Source organism: Panthera uncia, chromosome C2 (genome assembly GCF_023721935.1).
Source record: "Panthera uncia isolate 11264 chromosome C2, Puncia_PCG_1.0, whole genome shotgun sequence".
Classification (NCBI taxonomy): Eukaryota; Metazoa; Chordata; class Mammalia; order Carnivora; family Felidae; genus Panthera; species Panthera uncia.
The window spans coordinates 70,079,915-70,099,342 of NC_064810.1; the positions used below are offsets into that span (position 1 = coordinate 70,079,915).

The 19,428-nt window shown below is 42.2% G+C and overlaps 1 protein-coding gene across 1 annotated transcript; it reads left to right on the plus strand.

Annotated features, from left to right (window-relative positions):
- The first annotated feature begins 10,245 nt into the window (after positions 1–10,245).
- Positions 10,246–17,797, plus strand: LOC125921578 (somatomedin-B and thrombospondin type-1 domain-containing protein-like). Its single transcript, XM_049629182.1, has 3 exons — positions 10,246–10,322; positions 17,021–17,314; positions 17,637–17,797. Exons 1-3 carry the CDS (start codon positions 10,250–10,252, stop codon positions 17,795–17,797), a joined length of 528 nt encoding a protein of 175 aa, XP_049485139.1. The 5' UTR covers positions 10,246–10,249.
- The last annotated feature ends 1,631 nt before the right edge of the window (positions 17,798–19,428 follow it).

Here is a 19,428-nt window from a genome sequence, read left to right on the forward strand (position 1 = left end):
GAAAGAGAAAGTAGCACCTTCACAATGGAGAAACCTGGCCAACACTACCTTTACCAAATGATCAAGGTTAATACCGCCAATGATGTCATGTGGATATTATACACCCTGGATATAATGTGATGTGGTGGGCACATCACTTCTGTGGTTTTCTTTACAAAAATCCATAACCTCATTCTGCTCATGAGGAAAACATAAGACAAGCCCGATTTGAGGACTGTCTACCTGAAGTACCTGACCAGTGCTCCTCAAACTGTCAAGGTCATGAAAAACAAGGAAAGACTGAGGAACTGCCACATGCCAGAAGAGGCGATGGAGACACGATTGAATACAATGTTCCATCCTGAATTGGATCCTGGGACAGAAAGAGGACAGCAGCAAAGCTGGTTAAATCCAAATAAAATCTGAAGTTAAATTAAACATAATATACAAATATTGGTTTCTTAGTGTTGAAAAATGTAAGATGGTAACTTAGTGAAAACTGAAAATTTTCAGAACGCTTATGCTATCTTTGCAACTTTTCTGCAAATCTGAAATTGCAAAAGGAGAAGTTTATATATTAAAAAGTATATAATAAGGAGTGTACTTGTGATGAGCACCGGGTGTTATATGGAAGTGTTGAATCATTAAATTGTACACCCGAAACTAATATTACACTGTATTTTAACTAACCTGAATTTGAATAAAAAGTTTTTTAAAAAAGTATATATACACCATTACAACTATGAAAAAAATGTCCCTGGAAAGAAAAAAAAAAAAACATAAAGTAAGGGAAGGAAATACAAAAAAAAAATAATAATAAGTATGGCGCTATTAAAATGATGGAATTATGCAGTAATTCCCCCGCTTTTCATGTACTTAGTGAAATATCTGCAAACTGGTCATATTATTTTTTAGAATATATATAGTTAATTTTGGTTTTTGCTTTGTTTTAAGGGAAAAAATGCTTTCCCTTGAAATGCAGGGAATTTACAAAAAGGGAGGGAATGTACAAAAAGTGTGTGGATATTAAAGGGTAGTCAAGACAGCTATTGCTTTAAAATACTCCCCAAACATTCTTCAGCACAAGATAAGGTGACCCAAATTGGCTGAGAAAATATCCAGGGCTTCCCTCTTCTTGATCTCCTAGCCTCATGCCCAGTTCCCCTGAGAACTGGTGCCTCTGTCTAGACTTTCTGTCCCGAGCACACACAGGGAGAGGACACCTTGGAGTTTACATAAACATTTTGCGCATCAGACTTAGAGACTTTGGTTTCTATCCTTGATAGTTTCTTTTTTTTAAATTTAATCTTTATTTTTGAGAGAGAGAGAGAGTGTGTGTGAGTGAGGGAGGGGTGGGGGGTGGACACAGAATCCGAAGCAGGTTCCAGGCTCTGAGCTCTCAGCACAGAGCCTGGTGTGAGACTCAAACTCACAAACTTGTGGGATCATGACCTGAGCCGAAGTCAGATGCTTAACCAACTGAGCCACTCAGGCACCCCTATGTTGATAGTTTGTAAGGTCCCCATCATTACCTTCATCCTGGAGGAACTTTGGCTTCTGGGTACATTGCAACTAATTAGGGTCCCTCAGAAGGCTGGGGGCAGATAAGGGACTCGTGGGACTTAAGAAAAGTTCTCTTGACTGTCAGGTTGTAGAGTAGAAGGTCCAGGCAGTTCCATCTAAACAGTTTTCCAGAGACTTCTCAGATTCCAGGTGTTTTGAAGACTACAAACAACACCATTTGACTCTGGTGTGGTGCTTCCATCATAAACAGAAACTACTATGAACAGAAACTACTCCTGCATTTGCACTTACTTCCCTTACCATGCCCACTTTGGACCCAGGCAGAAGTAAAGTCTTAAAACTAGAGGTGAAGAGTTTACCAGCCAAACAGAAATATTTATCCAGCCTGCATTCTTTCCACAAAGTACCAGTCATCTCAGGAGTCCCAGAGAAAAGTTAGGTCAAGTCTTCTCTTTAATCCTTAGTTAATATCTTTTCTCACAAAAACCTTACCAGATTTTTGTTTTTAACCCTCTGACCAAGGGGTGGGCACATGGCTCAAATCTGTATTGCCTGAACTCTTTCCCGAGACTTTGAACCTTGAGCAAGTTAGGCAAAGACCAAAAAAGGTGGGCTGGCACTTATTCTAAAGTGGTGATGAGACTGTCATTCCCGCCTTTCAGACTCTGGAGCTTCCAGTTTCCTATCCTGTTCTGAGTCTAGTTCTTTAAACTTCCCTTCAAATCTTTTTAGTATATCCCTGTGTTTCTTAAGTGGACAGAATTTTGGTAGAGTTTTATTAATAGCAGGATGAAGGGTTTATGATAGGGAAGTGAATTTGAGGGCCATTTTATGATTTTTTTCTGACAAAGAACCCTAGTACAGTCAGTAAAAGGGCAAAAGAGAAGGCAATGACTCGAATAATCCCCAAATTATGCAATCAAATATTGACTTTATTTGTTTGATGTAAACTGACCCAAGTGATGACTGTGTGATTCTTTTCATCTACTCTGTGTATAACTCAGTGCTTGGATATGGTTCCTGCCCTTCAGGCACCTACTATTTAGTTATAAAATAGGACTGCACAAATGATATCATCAGATGTGGAATGTTTACTGTGTGCTGAGCACTATGCTGAATTCTTTACACGGATGACCCATGTAATCCTCCCAGCTACCTTATAAAGTTGATGCCATTATCATTTCTATTCTATGGAAGGAGAAATTAAGGCACAGAGAGTTTGAGTAACTTGCCCAAAGTGACACTGCTAGTAAACAATGGAGCCTGGATCCGATATGGGCAGTCTGACTCCATAAACCCCAGTCTTAACCACTGTGTTATGCTGAAATGAATGATAAAGATGGAGTTCTGGAAGGTCAGAAGGGGGGAGATAAATGTGGCCAGAGTGATTAGGGGAGCCCTCGAGGGCTTCTTGGTTCTGGAGCTGACTCTCAAAGGTTGGTTGGAATTTAATATTGAAAGGAAGGAGAAGAGCCTCTTGGGAAAGAGAGGACGGCCCGTGCAACAGGAACGAAAACAAAGAGCTGGAACTGAAAAGCCTTTAGACAGCTGTGAAACATACAGGAAGATGGTCCTTTCTTAATTGTTCAAGGAACAATTGGATAATTATGGGAGAAGTCAGATCATAATCAGTCTTGAATGACATGTCTACCACTATGACTTTACCCTGCAATGAGGATCCCTGCATCTTTTACAGGGAATAACAGCTGAAACCCTTTTTATAATAGAAAGTTGCAAACATATACAAAGATATGGAGCATAGTATACTAAATCCCCATGTACCTATTATCCAGATTTAACAATTAGCAACTTACAATTGTGTTTCATCTATATCCCCACCTACTGCCCCTGCCAAGATTATTTTGAAGCAAATCTCAGACATCGTATTATTTCATCTATACATATTTCAGAATATGTCGAAAATCCCAAGGAATCTCTTTTAAATGCCCTGTTAGAATAAGTGAGGTTAGCAATATTGCAGGATATAAAATAATCATGCAAGAAACAGTTGCATTTTTATATACTAGCAATGAGCACCAAAATTACAAATTTACAATCACTTAAAAAATAGGTGCAAATCAAACAAAATATGTACAGGATTTGTATGCTGCAAGTACAAATTATTGATGAAAGAAATAAAAGATTTAAATGAATGGAGAGATATATTATGTTCATGGATTGGAAGATTCTACATAGTAAAGATATCAATTCTCTCCAAATTTATATACAGAGTTGATGCAATTCCTATCAAAACTGCAGCAAGGTTTTTTGTCTAAATGAACAAGATTATTCTAAATTTTATATGAAAAGACAAAGAAACAAGAGTAACTAAAACAATTTTGAAAAAGAAGAATAAAGTAGCCATCAGTCCACCCAATTTCAAGACTTCTTATGTAGCTACAGTAATCAAGGACTGTGTGGTATTGGTGGAGGGACAGAAACATAGATTAATGGAACAGAATAGAGAACTGAAAAATAGACTCACACAAATCTGCCTACCTGATTTTGGACAAAGATGCAAAAGCAATTCAATGGAAGAAAGATAGCCTTTTCAACAAATGGTGTTGAAGCAATTAAAAATCGATAGGCAAAAAGCAACCCTGACCTAAGTTTCATACCTGTACAAAAATTAATTCAAAATGGATCACAGACTTAAATGTAAAGTTATAAAACTTTTAGGAAAAAAAATATCAGGTTCTATGGCTAAGCAAAGAATTCTTAGATTTGACATCAAAAGCATGATTTATAAAAGGAAAAACTCATAAACTGGACTTCATCAAAATAAAAACTTTTCATCTGCAAAAGACCTGTTAAAAGGAAAAAAAAAGACAAGCTACAAATCTGGAGAAAATATTTGCAAGCCACACATGCAACAAAAAGCTAGTGTCTAAAAAGAAGCCTCAAAACTCTATAGTAAATGTATGTCAATTACATCTCCATTTAAAAGAATTAATGGAAAAAACTCAACAGTAATAAAATAAACACTTCAATTGGAATATGAGCAAAAGATAATAAGAGACATTTCACTGAAAAAGGTATACAGATGACAAAAACAAGCACACGGAAAGATGTTCAATATAAATTAATCATTAAGGAAATGAAAATTTCAACCACAAGATATCGCTACATATCTATCAGAATCACTAAAGTAGAAAATAGTAAAAATACTAAATGTTGTCAAGGATGCAAAGAAATTATATCACCCATTCATTGCTGGTGGGAATATAAAATGGTACAGCCAATTTTTAAAATAGTTTGTCAGTTTCTTACAAGAGTAAACATACAACTACCATATGACCCACCAATTTCAACTTTGCATATTTATCCCCCCAAAATGAAAAACATATATTCACCGCCAAAAACCTGTACATGAATGCTAATGGTGACATTATTAGTCAAAAACTGGAAACAACCAAGACATCTTTCTACAGCTGAATGTAAAACAAACTATAGTATGTCCATACTTCAGAATACTACCCAGAATTAAAAGAAATAAATTACTGATACATGCAACAACTGGATGAAGCTCCAGAGAATTATTATGCTGAATGAAAAAAAGCCAATCTTAAAAGTTATACTCTGCATGATTCCATTTATATAACATTCTTGAAAATGACAAAATTATGAAAGGGAGAACAGATTAGTGGTTGCCAGAGGTTAAGGAGGGTGTGGGGCAGGAGTGAAGTGAATGTGGCTATAAAAGGGCAACATGAAGAATTCTCGCCATGGTAATGCTCTGTGTCTTGACACTTTCAAAGTTAATATTCTGTTTGTGTTATTGTACTGAAATTTTCATGAGATGTTACCCTTGGGAAAACTGGGTGAAAGGTACATGGACTGCTCTGTATCATTTCTTACAATTGCATTTACATTTACAATTAATTATCTCAAACTAAAAAATTTAATGGAAAAACTTAACATTATAAACTGCTATGAGAAAGAATCAGTAGATGCAATGGGATAAGTCATACCTCAGGAGCCACAGAGAATACAGCAATGTGAAAGAGAGTTCAAAATTAATTAATAGTGTGAAGAGCTAAAAATAGTCAAGGAAATTTTAAAGAAGAACAATGTTTCTCTAATAGATCTCAAAACATATTCTAAAGCTATCATAATTAAGATAATGTGGCACTTGTATACGGAAAGGCAAATTAAAACAATGAAACAAAATGGAAAGTTCATAAATGGATCCATACATGTAAGGAAACTTGATCTATGACAGAGGTAGTATCACAAAATAATGGGGAAGTGATGCATTTTTTGGAACATAATAATATAATACTTGTTATCCATGTGAAAAAAGAGTTATTTTAGACCCACACCTCAAATCAACACAAAAATTAATTCCAGATAGGGGCACTTGGATGGCTCTGTCAGTTGAGAATCCAACTCTTGATTTTGGCTCAGGTCAGGATCTCACGGTTTCTGAATTTCAGCCTCATGTCAGGCTCTGCACTGACAGCATGGAGCCTGCTTGGGATTCTCTTTCTCTCCCTCTCTCTCTCTCTCTCTGCTCCCTCCCCCTCTCTCCCTCTCTTAAAATAAACAAATACACTTAAAAAATTCATTCTAGGTAGATTAAAGGCATACATGTGAAAAATAAAATGTTAATGCTCTTGTGGCTTAAATTGTGTCTCCCAGAAAATCATTTGAGTTCAAACTCTATCCTCTGGTACCTATGAATGTGGCCTTTTTGAAAAGAGGATCTTTGCAGATGCAGTCAAACTGAGGTCGCCCTGGAGTAGAGTGGGCCCTAAATCCAATATGACTGATGTCCTTATAAGAAGAGAAGAGACAGAGACCCAAAAGGAGAGCCCCATGTGACAACAGACACAGAAGTTGGAGTGATGAACCAATAAACCATGGAAGGCCAGGGACTGTCGCCAACCGGGGAGAGGCAGAGAAGGATCTGCTTCTAGGACCTTCAGAGAGCACTCCCCTATCAGGACCTGATTTCAGACTTCTAGCTTCCTGAACTGTGAGAGAATACATTTTTATTGTCTTAAGCCATCCAAATTTGTAGTAATTTGTTATAGCAGCTTTAGGTAATGGATCTGAATACTTTTAGAAGAAAATACAGTTAAAAAATTAGATAAAGATTTCTTAAAATAATTCACAAAAAAGCACAAACCATAACAGAAAATTTGCCTTAAAATATAGAGCTTCCGCACATCAAAGAAACAAAATGAAAAGGCCAGCCAGACACAGGGAGAAATATATTTACAGCACATGTAACCTACAAAGGAGTAGTAACTGGAATTTACAAAGGATTTCCTTACTCTCAGTAAGAAAAAGATAACTTCATATAAACTCAAAAACAAAGTGTTAAAAATGAGCAAAGGTTACGAATAGTCAATTTAAAGAAGAGAACTCTAGATGATCAGTAATCCCCAAATTAGCAGTAATCATGGAAATGCAAATTAAAGCTAGAATTAATTGTGATGTCACACCCATCAGATTGGGGGGGAGAGGAAGTGAGAACATCAAGTGTTGATAAGAATGTGGAACAAGAAATCCTGCCTGTTGGAAGATAAATCACTATGGACCTTTGATCGCACTCACATGTTGCAGATGTGTACAACCTATGACTGAACAATTTCATTCCTAGGTGGTGTAGGAGGAGAAATGTTTAAGAACATTGGTTATGATTATGGAAAACTGGAACCAATCCAAATGTCTACCAGCAAGAGAATGGCTAAATGTTGAAAACTCATAATGCAATGTTTTATTGTGATAAAATAGACATAAGATTTACTATTTTAACTATTTGAAATGTATATTTCAGTGTATTAAGTACATTCACATTGGTTAAGTACATTCAAAGACATATGATTCCATTTATTTTATTTTTTATCATCTTTTAATTGAAGTGTAGTTGGCATACAATATCATATTGGCTTCAGGTGTACAACATAGTGATTCCACATCTATATACAATTACAAAATACTCACCACACTGAGTGTAGTTACTATCTGTTACCATACAAAGTCATTACAATATTATTGCATATATTCCCTGTGCTAAGTATACTCATGCTGTTCCACAGCCATGACCACCATCCTTCTCCAGAACTTTGTCATCACACTGTCCTGAAACCCTGTACCCATTAAATAGTAGCTCTCTGTTACCTCGTCCCCCAGTTCCTTGTAACCACTGGTCTACCTTCTTTCTCTATGAATTTGACCATTCCAGGTACCTCACGTAAGTGGAGTTGTACAGTATTTGGTTTTGTGTATGTGGTTATTTCATGTAGCATAATGTTTTCAAAGCTCATCCATGTTGTAGCCATGTGTCAGAATTTCCCTCCTGTTTGAAGACTGAATAATACTCTGTTGTATGCCTATGCACTCACTATTGATGGATATTTGGCTATCGTGAATGATGCTATTACGAGCATTATTGTACAAATGCCTGTTCGGGTCCCTGCTTTCAATTATTTTGCTAGATATTTAAAAGTGAAATTGCACCATAGGGCAGTTCTATTTTTATTTTTTCAAGAACCACAATGCTGTTTTGCACAGTGGCCACACTATTTTATATTCCTCTCATAATAATGCAAGTCTACATAGTAAATGAAGTTGAATTATGAAAATTAACTATATAGCATGAAATCTCTAAACACATCATTCCCTCTCTTAGAATAATCTCCCTTCCCACTCAGTGGTCCATCTGGATAAATCCCAACTCCTCTTCTAATTTTGGCATAAGCTGTATCCTAGAAAGTCTTTGCAGCACACTTCCACCCCCTCTTCCCAGGCCCCTGCTGGGTCCCCCTCCTCTGCTTCTCCATCTCATTGTAATTTTGTATTGTAACTGCCCATTGGTATGTCTCTTACCACTAGACTGAAGCTTCTTGAAGGCATACCTGTGTCTGTCTGGGTCATTGTTAAGTCCGCGGTGTTGGCTTAGAATAGGTGTTTAAATAATACTGTCAAACCAGTTAATGAGTTTTAAGGATATGACAGAAAGCATTTATAGCCCTGAGAACACTTGAGTCTTTCCGTGTCCCCCCACAGCAACTATTCAGAGGCTGTTAGAAAGGGAAATGGTATTCCCTCTTTCATAGCGTCTAGAATCTCAGAGCCGGAAGGAACTTCTGCAGCTCGTTTTATCCGACCTCCCACCAAGTACAGTCTCCACCAGGGCCTCCCTGAGGGCTAGTTGTTCAGCCTGGTCTGAGAGCTTCCAAATATCACTATGGGGTATGCTTTCAGTTGCATGTTACAGAGACCCTAAGAGTGACAAACAAATGGAGGTTTATTGTCTTCAAATACTAAGAAGTCCCAAGGTAGCCAACTGCTAACACCGGTTCCGTTGTTGGTGATATTTTGGGGGCCCAGGCTTTTTCCATCCCCAACGTGTTGACTTTTCATCCTTGTACAATTGTTGTCTCGTGATTATGGAGTGGCTGTCAGGGCTCTTGGCATCACATGCTGTCGAGGACAGGAAGTAGGGAAAAGGGGAGTGCCAGCAAGCTCTCTTCTTCTGCCTGTCCCTTTTATTTATTTGTTTGTTTGTTTTTAAATGTTTATTTATTTATTTTTGTGTGTGTGAGAGAGAATGCACGAGAGTGGGGGAGGGGCAGAGAGCGAGGAAGACCAAGAATTCAAAGCAGGTTCCACACTGTCAGTGCAGAGCCTGACACCGGGCTCGAACTCATAAACCATGAGATCATGACCTGAGCCAAAGTCAGACACTTAACTCATAAGCCACCCCAGGTGTCCCCTGCCTGTCCCTTTTAAAAGAAAGCTAAACTCCGGAAGTTCTCCAGCATATTTCCATCTGTGGTTTACTGGCCAGAACTCTATCACCGATCACCAAGTGCAGGGAGGTTTGGAAAGTAAGATTTAATCTTTCTTGTCTCCATAGTGGAAGGTGACAGGGTTCAGTCATAGTGGAAGGTGACAGGGTGCAGTTCCCGAGTCTGTCTCAGGCACTTACGGGCTCTTAAAGCAGATCCTGTGCCACTTGCATGCAGGGATGCAACAGAAACCCGGTTGGGCCAAGGGTAGAATTGGCCCCAGACTGCAGTTGGGCATTTCTAGAGTGGCCAGTAGAGTCACCTTACTTTTCACATTTTCTGGTAGTAGATAGTCCCCGCGAATCTCTCTCCCTCAGCCTTCTCCTGGTCTGTCAGCCTCCCAGCAGCTCTGTGGTGTGGATGACTTATACCAGCCCTGGGAAGCAGAGCTGCCCAGCTGATTTCCCTGGCTGAAGGGAACTCCCCGGGGGTGTCTCTGAATACCTCCACTGTATTTTGGTTGAAAGAACACTGGACTAGTAGCCAGGAAATCAAGGTTCTCGCTTCAGCTCTACGATAACTAAACTGTGTGAACTTGTGGTGCTTCTTGCCTTCTCTGGGCCTCAGTATTCTTATCTATAAAATGGGGGAGGGGATGCGGGGAGGAGTGATTCAGATTAGAAGATTGCCAAAGTCCCTGACAACAATACCGTTCTGGTTTGTCTGATTCTGCTTCTTCCGCTGGTCTGGAATCCCCAGCAGATGGGAAAAATAATTTTTTTCTTTTTGCTTGCATTACCTCTGTTTGTACAAGCTATTCCAAGCAGCTGGACACCTGTGCCACTGTCTTGGTGCCACCCCCCCCCCTTCCCCGCCTTTTGCCCGTGGCTGCCCAGATGTGAGCTCGCACCTGCCTAGGGGCACAGATACCAAATGAGCTTACTGGGATGGGTGAGTATTAAAAGCCCCAGCCTTGGTCCTTGAAACACTCTTGTCTCTGCTCAATGCCTGCAACCATGTGTCTGGTTCTCCTCCTCCTGCTGTGGCTGAGCTGTGCGACCCCAAACCAGGAGACAGGTGAGGAGCCCAGCTGGCAGCTGAAAGGAACCTGGCCTCTAGTCTCTTTCATTCATTCATTCATTCAATCATTTTTGTTCCTGGCATGATTTACCTCCCAAGGGCTAATGCTAATTTATTAATTAAAGAGTTCATTTACTCAGCACCTACTTGTGCTTAATGTGGCTCCTCTACGTACAGATCATCTTCATATTTGTGAGATGTGGATTAGCTGGGAGGGTCTGCTTTGGTTGGGGATCCCCGAGGAGTGTCCAAAGGAGATTCCTGTGAGTAGAGGCAGCATGGGGCTCTGGAATGTGCACTGTGGGGGAGGCAGAAGGGAAGGTGGTATGACAAAGCCTAGATCCAGATTAATAGGCAGGCTCAAGGGGCAACTGCCAGGCACCAACTGATGTGGTTTGCTAAAATACCCCTGGAAATGCAGTGGGATGACAAAGCTGTGTTTACTAGAATGCCTTTTGGGAGTAAACTAAATGTCATTGGTAGGAATACTTTTTGTGGGAATGGGAGCCTCCAGGGGCGTGCTTAAGTAACAACATCTATGCTATTAAATTGTTTTGTGTAGAGGACTTCTGGGGAAGGGCAGGACTTCGGTTTTGCTGAGGGGAATTTTCAGGTTTGGGGCTGGAGCAGGATCAGTGGGAACTGCAGAGGGAGGAGGAGGCTGCCCAGGGTCCCCTTTCCACACCCTTCCTCAGCACGCTCGCCCTCTTCTCTATAAAATTGTCAAATATGTTTCAGGAGTATTGCTCTGGAGGGGCGCAAACTATCAGCAGGTTCTATTATTAGGTTCTTCACCCACTCCTTTCTGGGCCCCAGAGCTTGTCACTTTTACTAGCCTCTCGGTCTGAGGCCAACAGGATGGTCACTTGAGCTATTGCCTGCTCACTAGGAAGCCATTTCCTAGTGGTTCACTGCTTCTCTATCACATCCCATGGCTGTCGCCTCTTACCTGCACTGATCATACAGCATGGTGACGTTCCGGTTACTTGTAGTTTGATGACACTGTTCACTAGACTGAGCTCCTGGAAGGTGTTTTTTTTTGTAGAGTCTAGTGGCGCAGGGCACTAGAATATATGTCCCTGATCCACCATGGTACCTGGCTCAGAGAGCCACTCAATAGAATAAAATGAGGGGCACTCGGGTGGCTTAGTCTATTAGGCATCTGGCTTTTGGTTTCGGCTCAGGTCATGAACTCATGGTTCATGAGTTCGAGCTCCACACTGGGCTCTACACTGACTGTGGGGAGCATGCTCGGGATTTTCTCTCTCCTCTCTCTCTGCCCCTCCCCAGCTCATTCTGTCTCTCTCTCTCTCTCTCTCAAAATAAATAAACTTAAAAAATAGAATAAAATGACTGAATGAATGAATGAATGAATGAGTGAATGGGCGCTTGGTCTCTTATGCTGTCATTTTTGTGATAGAACCAGTCAGGACTGTTGGAAGCTATAACTGTCTCCTGACCTTGGACACTGTGGGAACTCTAGTGTGAGCCCAAATTCAATTCAGATATATATTTTTTAATTTTTAGAAGTGTTTATTTATTTTTGAGAGAGAGAGAGAGAGAGAGAGAGCGAGTAGGGCAGGGGCAGAGAGAGAGAGGGAGACACAGAATCTGAAGTAGGCTCCAGGCTCTGAGCTGTCAGCACGGAGCCCAATGTGGGGCTTGAACTCACAGACTGCAAGATCATGACCTAAGCTGAAGTACGACGCTTAACTGACTAAGCCACCCAGGCAACCCTCAATTCAGATATTTTGAATTAAATTGAATAAAAATTATTTGACACCAGAACTACAGTGATGCATTTCTTACCTTGGGTGAGCTGGTAGGGAAGACAGATACACCTCCAGAAAGAAGGCTGTAATAACAGACAGGGATTAATGCTATGTTAGAAGCTAAAATCAATAGGTTTTAAGAGTAAAAGGAAAGAGTTAATCCCAATAAATGTAGTTAATCCCTTCTATCCCAGGTGGGCTCGGGGGCGGGGCGGGGGCTGGGGGTAGGAGATGTGTTGGAAGGCCTTTCAGAATAGATCAAATTTATTTAAAAATTTTTTATCTTGTGGAAGTTTTCTAATTTTTTTAAATGTTTATTTTTGAGGGAGAGACAGAGTGCAAGCAGGAGAGAGGCAGAGAGAGAGGGAGACACAGAATCTAAAGCAGGCTCCAGGCTCTGAGCGGTCAGTGCAGAGCCCAACACAGGGCTCAAACTCATGAACCCGGAGATCGTGACCTGGGTTGAAGTCAGCCCCTTAACCGACTGAGCCACCCAGGTGCCCCCTTATGGAAATTTTCAAACACGCACAAAAAGAGAGAGAATAATATAATGAACCTACTGTTCTTATTGGCTAATTTAAAAATTATCATCCACCAAATTAAAAAATATAACCACAATACCTTATGAAAGATGAAATAATTAAAATAATTACTACCATTAAAAAATTTTTTTAATGTTTATTTTTGAGAGAGAGAGAGAGAAACAGAGTGTGAGCGGGGGGAGGGGCAGAGAGAGAGGGAGACACAGAATCTGAAGCAGGCTCCAGGCTCTGAACTGTCAGCTCAGAGCCCAATGCAGGGCTCAAACCCACAGACCGCAAGATCATGACCTGAGCTGAAGTCAGATGCTTAACCGACTGAGCCACCCAGACACCCCTACTTACTACCATTTAATATCTATTCATATTTCTCCAACTTTCAAAAAGACTTTTTTACAACCGGCTTATTTAACCAGGACCCAAACAAGGCCCACACATTACATTTACTGGTATCTTTCTTTCTTTCTTTCTTTCTTTCTTTCTTTCTTTCTTTCTTTCTTTTTACTGGCATATTTCTTAAGCCTCTTCAAATCTATCAGTCCTCTTTTCCTTTTTTTCATGCTGTTGTTAATTGATGGAACCAGGTTATTTTGTCCTGTAAAAAGTCCTACATTCTGGATTTATCTGATTGAATCTATGTGGCTGTCTCTCTGTCCTCTGCATTTCCTGAAACCTGGTAACTAAGGTTCAATTACTTTGGCAAGAATATACCATAGGTGGGGCTGTGTACTTGCTATTGCATCTCGAAGGAGACACACAAAGTCCAGTGGTCCCACTTTACTGTGTTAAATAAACTTGATCAAACAAATGCAATCTGTGGTAGGTCCATTATAAATTTTTTTTTAATGCTTATTTACTTTTGAGACAGAGAGAGACAGAGCATGAATGAGGGAGGGTCAGAGAGAGAGGGAGACACAGAACCTGAAGCAGGCTCCAGGCTCTGAGCTATCAGCACAGAGTCTGATGCGGGGCTCGAACTCACGGACCGCGAGATCATGACCTGAGCTGAAGTTGGACACTTAACCAACTGAGCCACCCAGGCGCCCTGTGGTAGGTCCATTATAAACATCCCCCCTCAACCTTTCTCTAATGGTTTTAACCTCCACTGCCGATTGTTGCATAGATCCATTTTTTTCGTTAGGGGTTGCCAAACGCTGGCTTTCCGATTGTGTCGCTCCTTCTGCACTTATTGTCCCTTGTCATTTACTTGGTTTGTATGGAAAGGCTGGATAAATATTTAATTCTTCATTTATCATTTTCAGAATAACGGGCTTGCTCCTTAGCAACCCAGGGAAGATTGAATTTAAACATGACCTTGAAGAATAAGAATGTTTTCTTTTAGTGGCTATGAGAGGGAAGGGCCTTTCACACAAAGGAAACAGCTTGAGCAAAGGCTCCAAAGCAGGAGTATTCAGGGTGTTTAGAGAATGGCAGAGATTAGTAGCAAGTGCAACAAGAGGCTTTTTGAATGAGAAGCCTGGTGTGGTGGAAACGGCAGGGAAGAAGTCAGGATTGCTGGTTCTACTCCCAGCTCAAGTACAACCTTCAGAAAATGACTTTTCCATTTCTAGATCAGAGACTTTCACACTTTTCTGGCCACTATCTACATTAATAAATATATTTTACACTATTATTCAGTATATACATACAGGTATATAAAAACGAAAATTTCAGAAAGAACCCTAAACATCTTACACTTACATATACAATGTATGCTATGCTATGCTGTTCTGTTCTGTTCCATTCCATTCCATCTTATTAAAATAAATGATGTTCATGTGGTGCCTGCGTGGTTCAGTCGGTTAAGCATCTGACTTCGCCTCAGGTCATGATCTCACTGTTGGTGAGTTCGAGCCCCACGTCGGACTCTCTACTGTCAGCACAGAGCCTACTTTGGATCCTCTGTCTCCCTCTCTCTCTGCCCCTCCCCTGCTTGTGTGCTCTCTCTCTTTCTCTCTCTGTCTCTCTCAAAATAAATAAGTAAAGTTAAATAAAATAAATGCTGGTCATAATCACGGAATTGATCTCTGACTCACAAATGGGCTACAACACTTGTTTGGATGGTCTCTGGGGCTCTTTTCCACCTCCAGCCCTCTTTGATCCATCCTTGGCATTGGTGACAACCTGACACTGAACCAGGCACTTGGGAAGAGGGATGATGTGAGAAGAGGAACTACTCATTTGCAGGAGGCTCCCAGCTCAGCATGAGACAGAAGCCAGGCCAAACTCAAAGGCCACCACCCCAGCCTGGCCCGCCATCACCTTGAGAGGTCTGACCTCCCAGGCCACTGCTCCCCTTTCATCAGACACCTGCCAGCCCCTCTTTCCATAACAGGCTGGGCGAGCCACACCTAACCCCGAGTCCTCTCAGGGGCCTGCTCCCTGTTGATCGCATCAACTTTGGAAGGCCCTCAAGTTTATCCCTAAACAAAGCCCCAGGCAGGTGCTAACCTAACAGGAGCTGATTCCATAGGTCAGGAACAGCACTGAGAGTCCTGGGTATGAGAACACCTGGGGCTCATTCCCACCTGAGCCACTGACTCACCAGATGACCTCGGCCACGTCCCTACCTGCCAATGCTTTGTTTTCCCCTTCCCTTAAAGAAGATGAACCCCTCGCTTGGTAGTGGATATACACTGGTCAGATATAATTGAATTGAGCAACCTGGGAAAATGATCAGAATTAAGGTTGATGTTGGGACCATGGAGACCTTCCTCTAACTTTGTGGGAGTTTTGTTGGTCCTTCTTGTCACATTTCTGTTGTTTTCTCTCTTGCTTCTCTGTCTTCCTTGCTGTCACACCCCTGCCACCCTCCTCTTCTCTCTCATTCACCTCTTTCTCTCAGCTCCGACTCATTCTTGTGCCTCTGTTTTTAATAACAGCTTTCCTGAGATATAATTCATGGAACATAAAAGTCATCCTTTTAAAAGTGTACAGTTCAGTGGGTTTTAGTATGTTCACAGAGTCGTGCAAACCACTGTCTAATTTCAGAACATTTCTTCATTCCCAAAGGAGACCCTGTACCCATTAGCAGTCACTACCTGCTCCCCATACTTCCCGGCCCCCCGACAACCATTAATCTACTTTCTGTCTCTATGGACTTCCATATTGTAGACATTTCACTTAAAAGGAATCATACAATGTGTGGCCTTTTGTGGCTGACTGCTTCCACTTAGCATCATGTTTCAGGGTTCATCCACATCGTAGCATGTGTCAGAACTTCATTCCTTTTTTGGGGCTGACTGGTATACCATATTTTGTTTTATCCATTCATCAGTTGATGGACATTTGAAATGGTTCCACTTTGGGGTTCTTATGAAAAATGCTCCCATGGACATACATGCACAGGTTTTTATGTGAGCATGTATTTTCACTTCTCTTAAGTATATACCCAGCCGTGGGATTGCTGCATTGTATGGTTTTCACTCTAAATTAAACATTCTGAGGAACTGCCAAACTGTTTTTCTCTGTTTTTCAGGGTGGCTGCACCATTTTTCAAGTCCACCAGCAGTGGATGGTGTTCCAATTTCTCCACATTCTCACCAACACCTGTTTCCTAATGGGTGTGAAATGGTGTCTCCTTTGTGGTTCTGATTTGCCTCTCCTTGATAACAAATGGTGTTGAGCATCCTTTTGTGTGCTTGTTGCCTACTGGTATATCTTCTTTGGATATATCCTTCACCCATTTAAAAATTGGGTTATTTGTCTTTTTGTTGTTGTTGTTGTTGTTGTTGAGCTGTAGGAATTCTTTACATATTCTGGATAAAATTCTCTCATCACATGTATGATTTGCAGATATTTTCTCCCATTCCATGGGTTGTCTTTTCACTTTCTTGATACTATCCTTGGAAGCACAAAACTTTAAAATTTCGATCAAGTCCAGTGTACTTTTTTCTTTTGTTGCTTGTGCTTTTGGTGTCATATCTGGGAAACTATTGCTTCGTCCAAGGCCATGATCATTTACATCTATGTTTTCACCTAAGAGTTTTGTAGTTTTGACTCTTACATTTAGGTCTGTGATCGATTTTAAGTTAATTTTTATGTATGGTATGAGGTAGAGGTCCAAATCCATTCCTTTGCACACGGATATCCAGTTGTCCCAGTGCCATTTGTTACAACTGTCTCTTTTTATTTTAAAAAATTTTAAATATTTATTTATTTTTGAGAGAGACAGAGTGTGAGTGGAGGAGGGGCAGAGAGAGAGAGAGAGGGAGACACAGAACCCGAAACAGGCTACAGGCTCTGAGCTGTTAGCACAGAGCCTGACGTGGGGCTCGAACTGGGGAATGGCCAGATCATCACCTGAGCTGAAGTTGGAGGCTTAACTGACTGAGCCATCAGGTGCCCCATACCTGTCTCTTTTTAATGTCCCCTTTTTCTGCAGGCAGCTGCTCCCAACCCCAGCCCCTCTGCTGCTTTGGAACAGATCACCACTGCAAGAGAGGAAGCTGCTACTGTGATGAGTTCTGCCACGAGGTGTCAGACTGCTGCCCAGACCACCGCGCCCTGTGCACCCTGGATAACTCACACGCAGGCTCCTTCCCACCCCTGGCGGAACCGGATGCTGTGATGGACAGAGGCAAGCCCCTTGCTTGTACTTCAGGCCAAGGCCAGGATGTGGACTGGATGCCTCCTGAGGGCCCTGATAATCCTGAGATCCTCACATTTGGTCCATTTCGTACCAAAAGTGCCCACATATTCCTCCCAGCTTTGTTTCCCCACTGCTCCTGACCACCTGCTGCTCCCCTCTGAGCTCCTTTCCCAGATCCCCACAGGGAGAGGCTAAGCTGTTGGTGGTTGGGGATCAGGGTGGCGAGTGAGGTGGTTGGGTCACCTAACTGCCCCCGCATCTCTTGCAACATAGATGCCTCTTGACCTGACCCATGTAGACTTTTGAGGGAAGACAGGAGTCTGCAGAGAGGCGCTAGGGATGCTACATTAGGAGGAGGGAGACTGGGAGTTAGGGAGGAGTCCAGGAGCTTTTGCCTTGTGTTTCTCAGCTTCTCAGAATACCAAGATGGTGCTGCAGATGGTGCTGAGGAGGGAGACCCCCCCGAGCCCTGCAAGAAGCAACCTAGACTGGATACAGAATGTGGTGAGTACCCTGGTGGTTCTCCCGGAAGGGGTGCTGACAACCTGCTCCTGCCTCCCTGGCCTGTAGACCCCAGAGTCAGGGAACCACTACCAAGGGGGAAAAGAGACCTGAGCTGGGGCACAGCTCCACGGTTTTAGGGCTAGGAGCCATGGTATCTGACCATGGACACTGACACCTGAATTTCATATAATTTTCATGTGTCATGACATACTCTTTTGACTTTTTTCAACCACTTAAAATGTAAAAAACATTCTTAACTTGTGATCTGCACACACACAAACACACACACAAACCTGCAACAAGTCAGACTTGGCCCACGGATTGTGGTTGGCTGCTCTCTGCCCTAAATCATCCTTTGTTCTTTACTTTTCGTTTGGGTCGTGACTTCAGCACTGACCTGTCCAGAGCTCTCTGCCCAGCACTGGAGCAGAGGCTTCAGTCCCCACTCTAGCATATTATGACCATTGGGCAGAAAGAAAGGCAGCATGGTACAAGGAAAGAGCATGGACTCGGGAGCCAGCAAGACCTGGGTTCAAATCCTGTCTCTACCACTTATTACCTGGATGATTACTGGATGACCTGAAGTAACTTCTGCCTTTCTGAGCTTCCCTTTCCTCATCTGTGTCCCAGAGCTTGCCCTGTAGAGCTGTTACAAAAGGGCCTTGGCAGATGTACAACGAGACATAGCTATTATTTGGGGACATACAAATAAGCTGCAGAGGGTGTAGGCCTTCACTTCCTGCTCACTTAGGTCCAGCAGCTTCTGCACACCAGCCTCCCAGGGAGGCCCCTCTCCATCTCCATGAAGAAAATCAAGAAGAGAGCCTGACATCTCCCATGAAGCTCCTCCAGGGCCCTGTGATGCAGAGCCCACCCTGTTCCCCTCCCCCAGCATCCCCAGGTCTGCTGGGGCCTTACCACTGGGCCCACTGTGCTTGTCTCTTGGTTTCTATCCTGCGTGCTTCTATATTGGTTCAACCAGAGGAAAACGGAAATCTGCAATAGTCATAAACACATTTAAATCAGCCATACATGGCTGGGTGGCTCAGTCAGTTGAGCATCCAAATTCAGCTCTGGTCATGATCTCACAGTTCGTGAGTTCAAGCCCTGCATTGGGCTCTGTGCTCACAGCCCAAAGCCTGGAGCCTGCTTCGGATTCTGTGTCTCCCTCTCTCTCTGCCCCTCCCCTGCTCTCTCTCTCTCACTCTCTCTCTCTCAAAATAAATGAACATTAAAAAAAATTAAATCAGCCATACAGATTATAAAACATAAATTTGGCTCATTGTATTCATTGTTTGTGGTGGTTATAATGAATATAGTAAATGTTTCTTGAAAGCAGAAGGCAAGAACCTAGCACCCCTTTGGCTAAGTGATCTGTGCCTCCTTCCTCAGTATTCCTTCCCAGGTATCATGTGACCACCTCTAAGTCCCAAAATAGCCTGGTCTGATCCCTAGCCTCATGTTCACCTACTTTTCTTCCCAAGGTAAAAAGAGGCAGGGTGACCTTCTTCTAGTGGGTTGGGACTGGCTTTCTGGGAGTTTCCTTGTGTGAGGATTTCAAAACTCCAGGAGAGTGATGCCAGGGGGTTTTGGGGTCTGTTGAGCCCATTGCCTTCCCTCTCAGACCTGCTTCTCCCCCTGTTCTGTGAATGGTTCCCTACCCTTCAGCTTCCTGCACTCCAGGCCTTAGGGTCTTC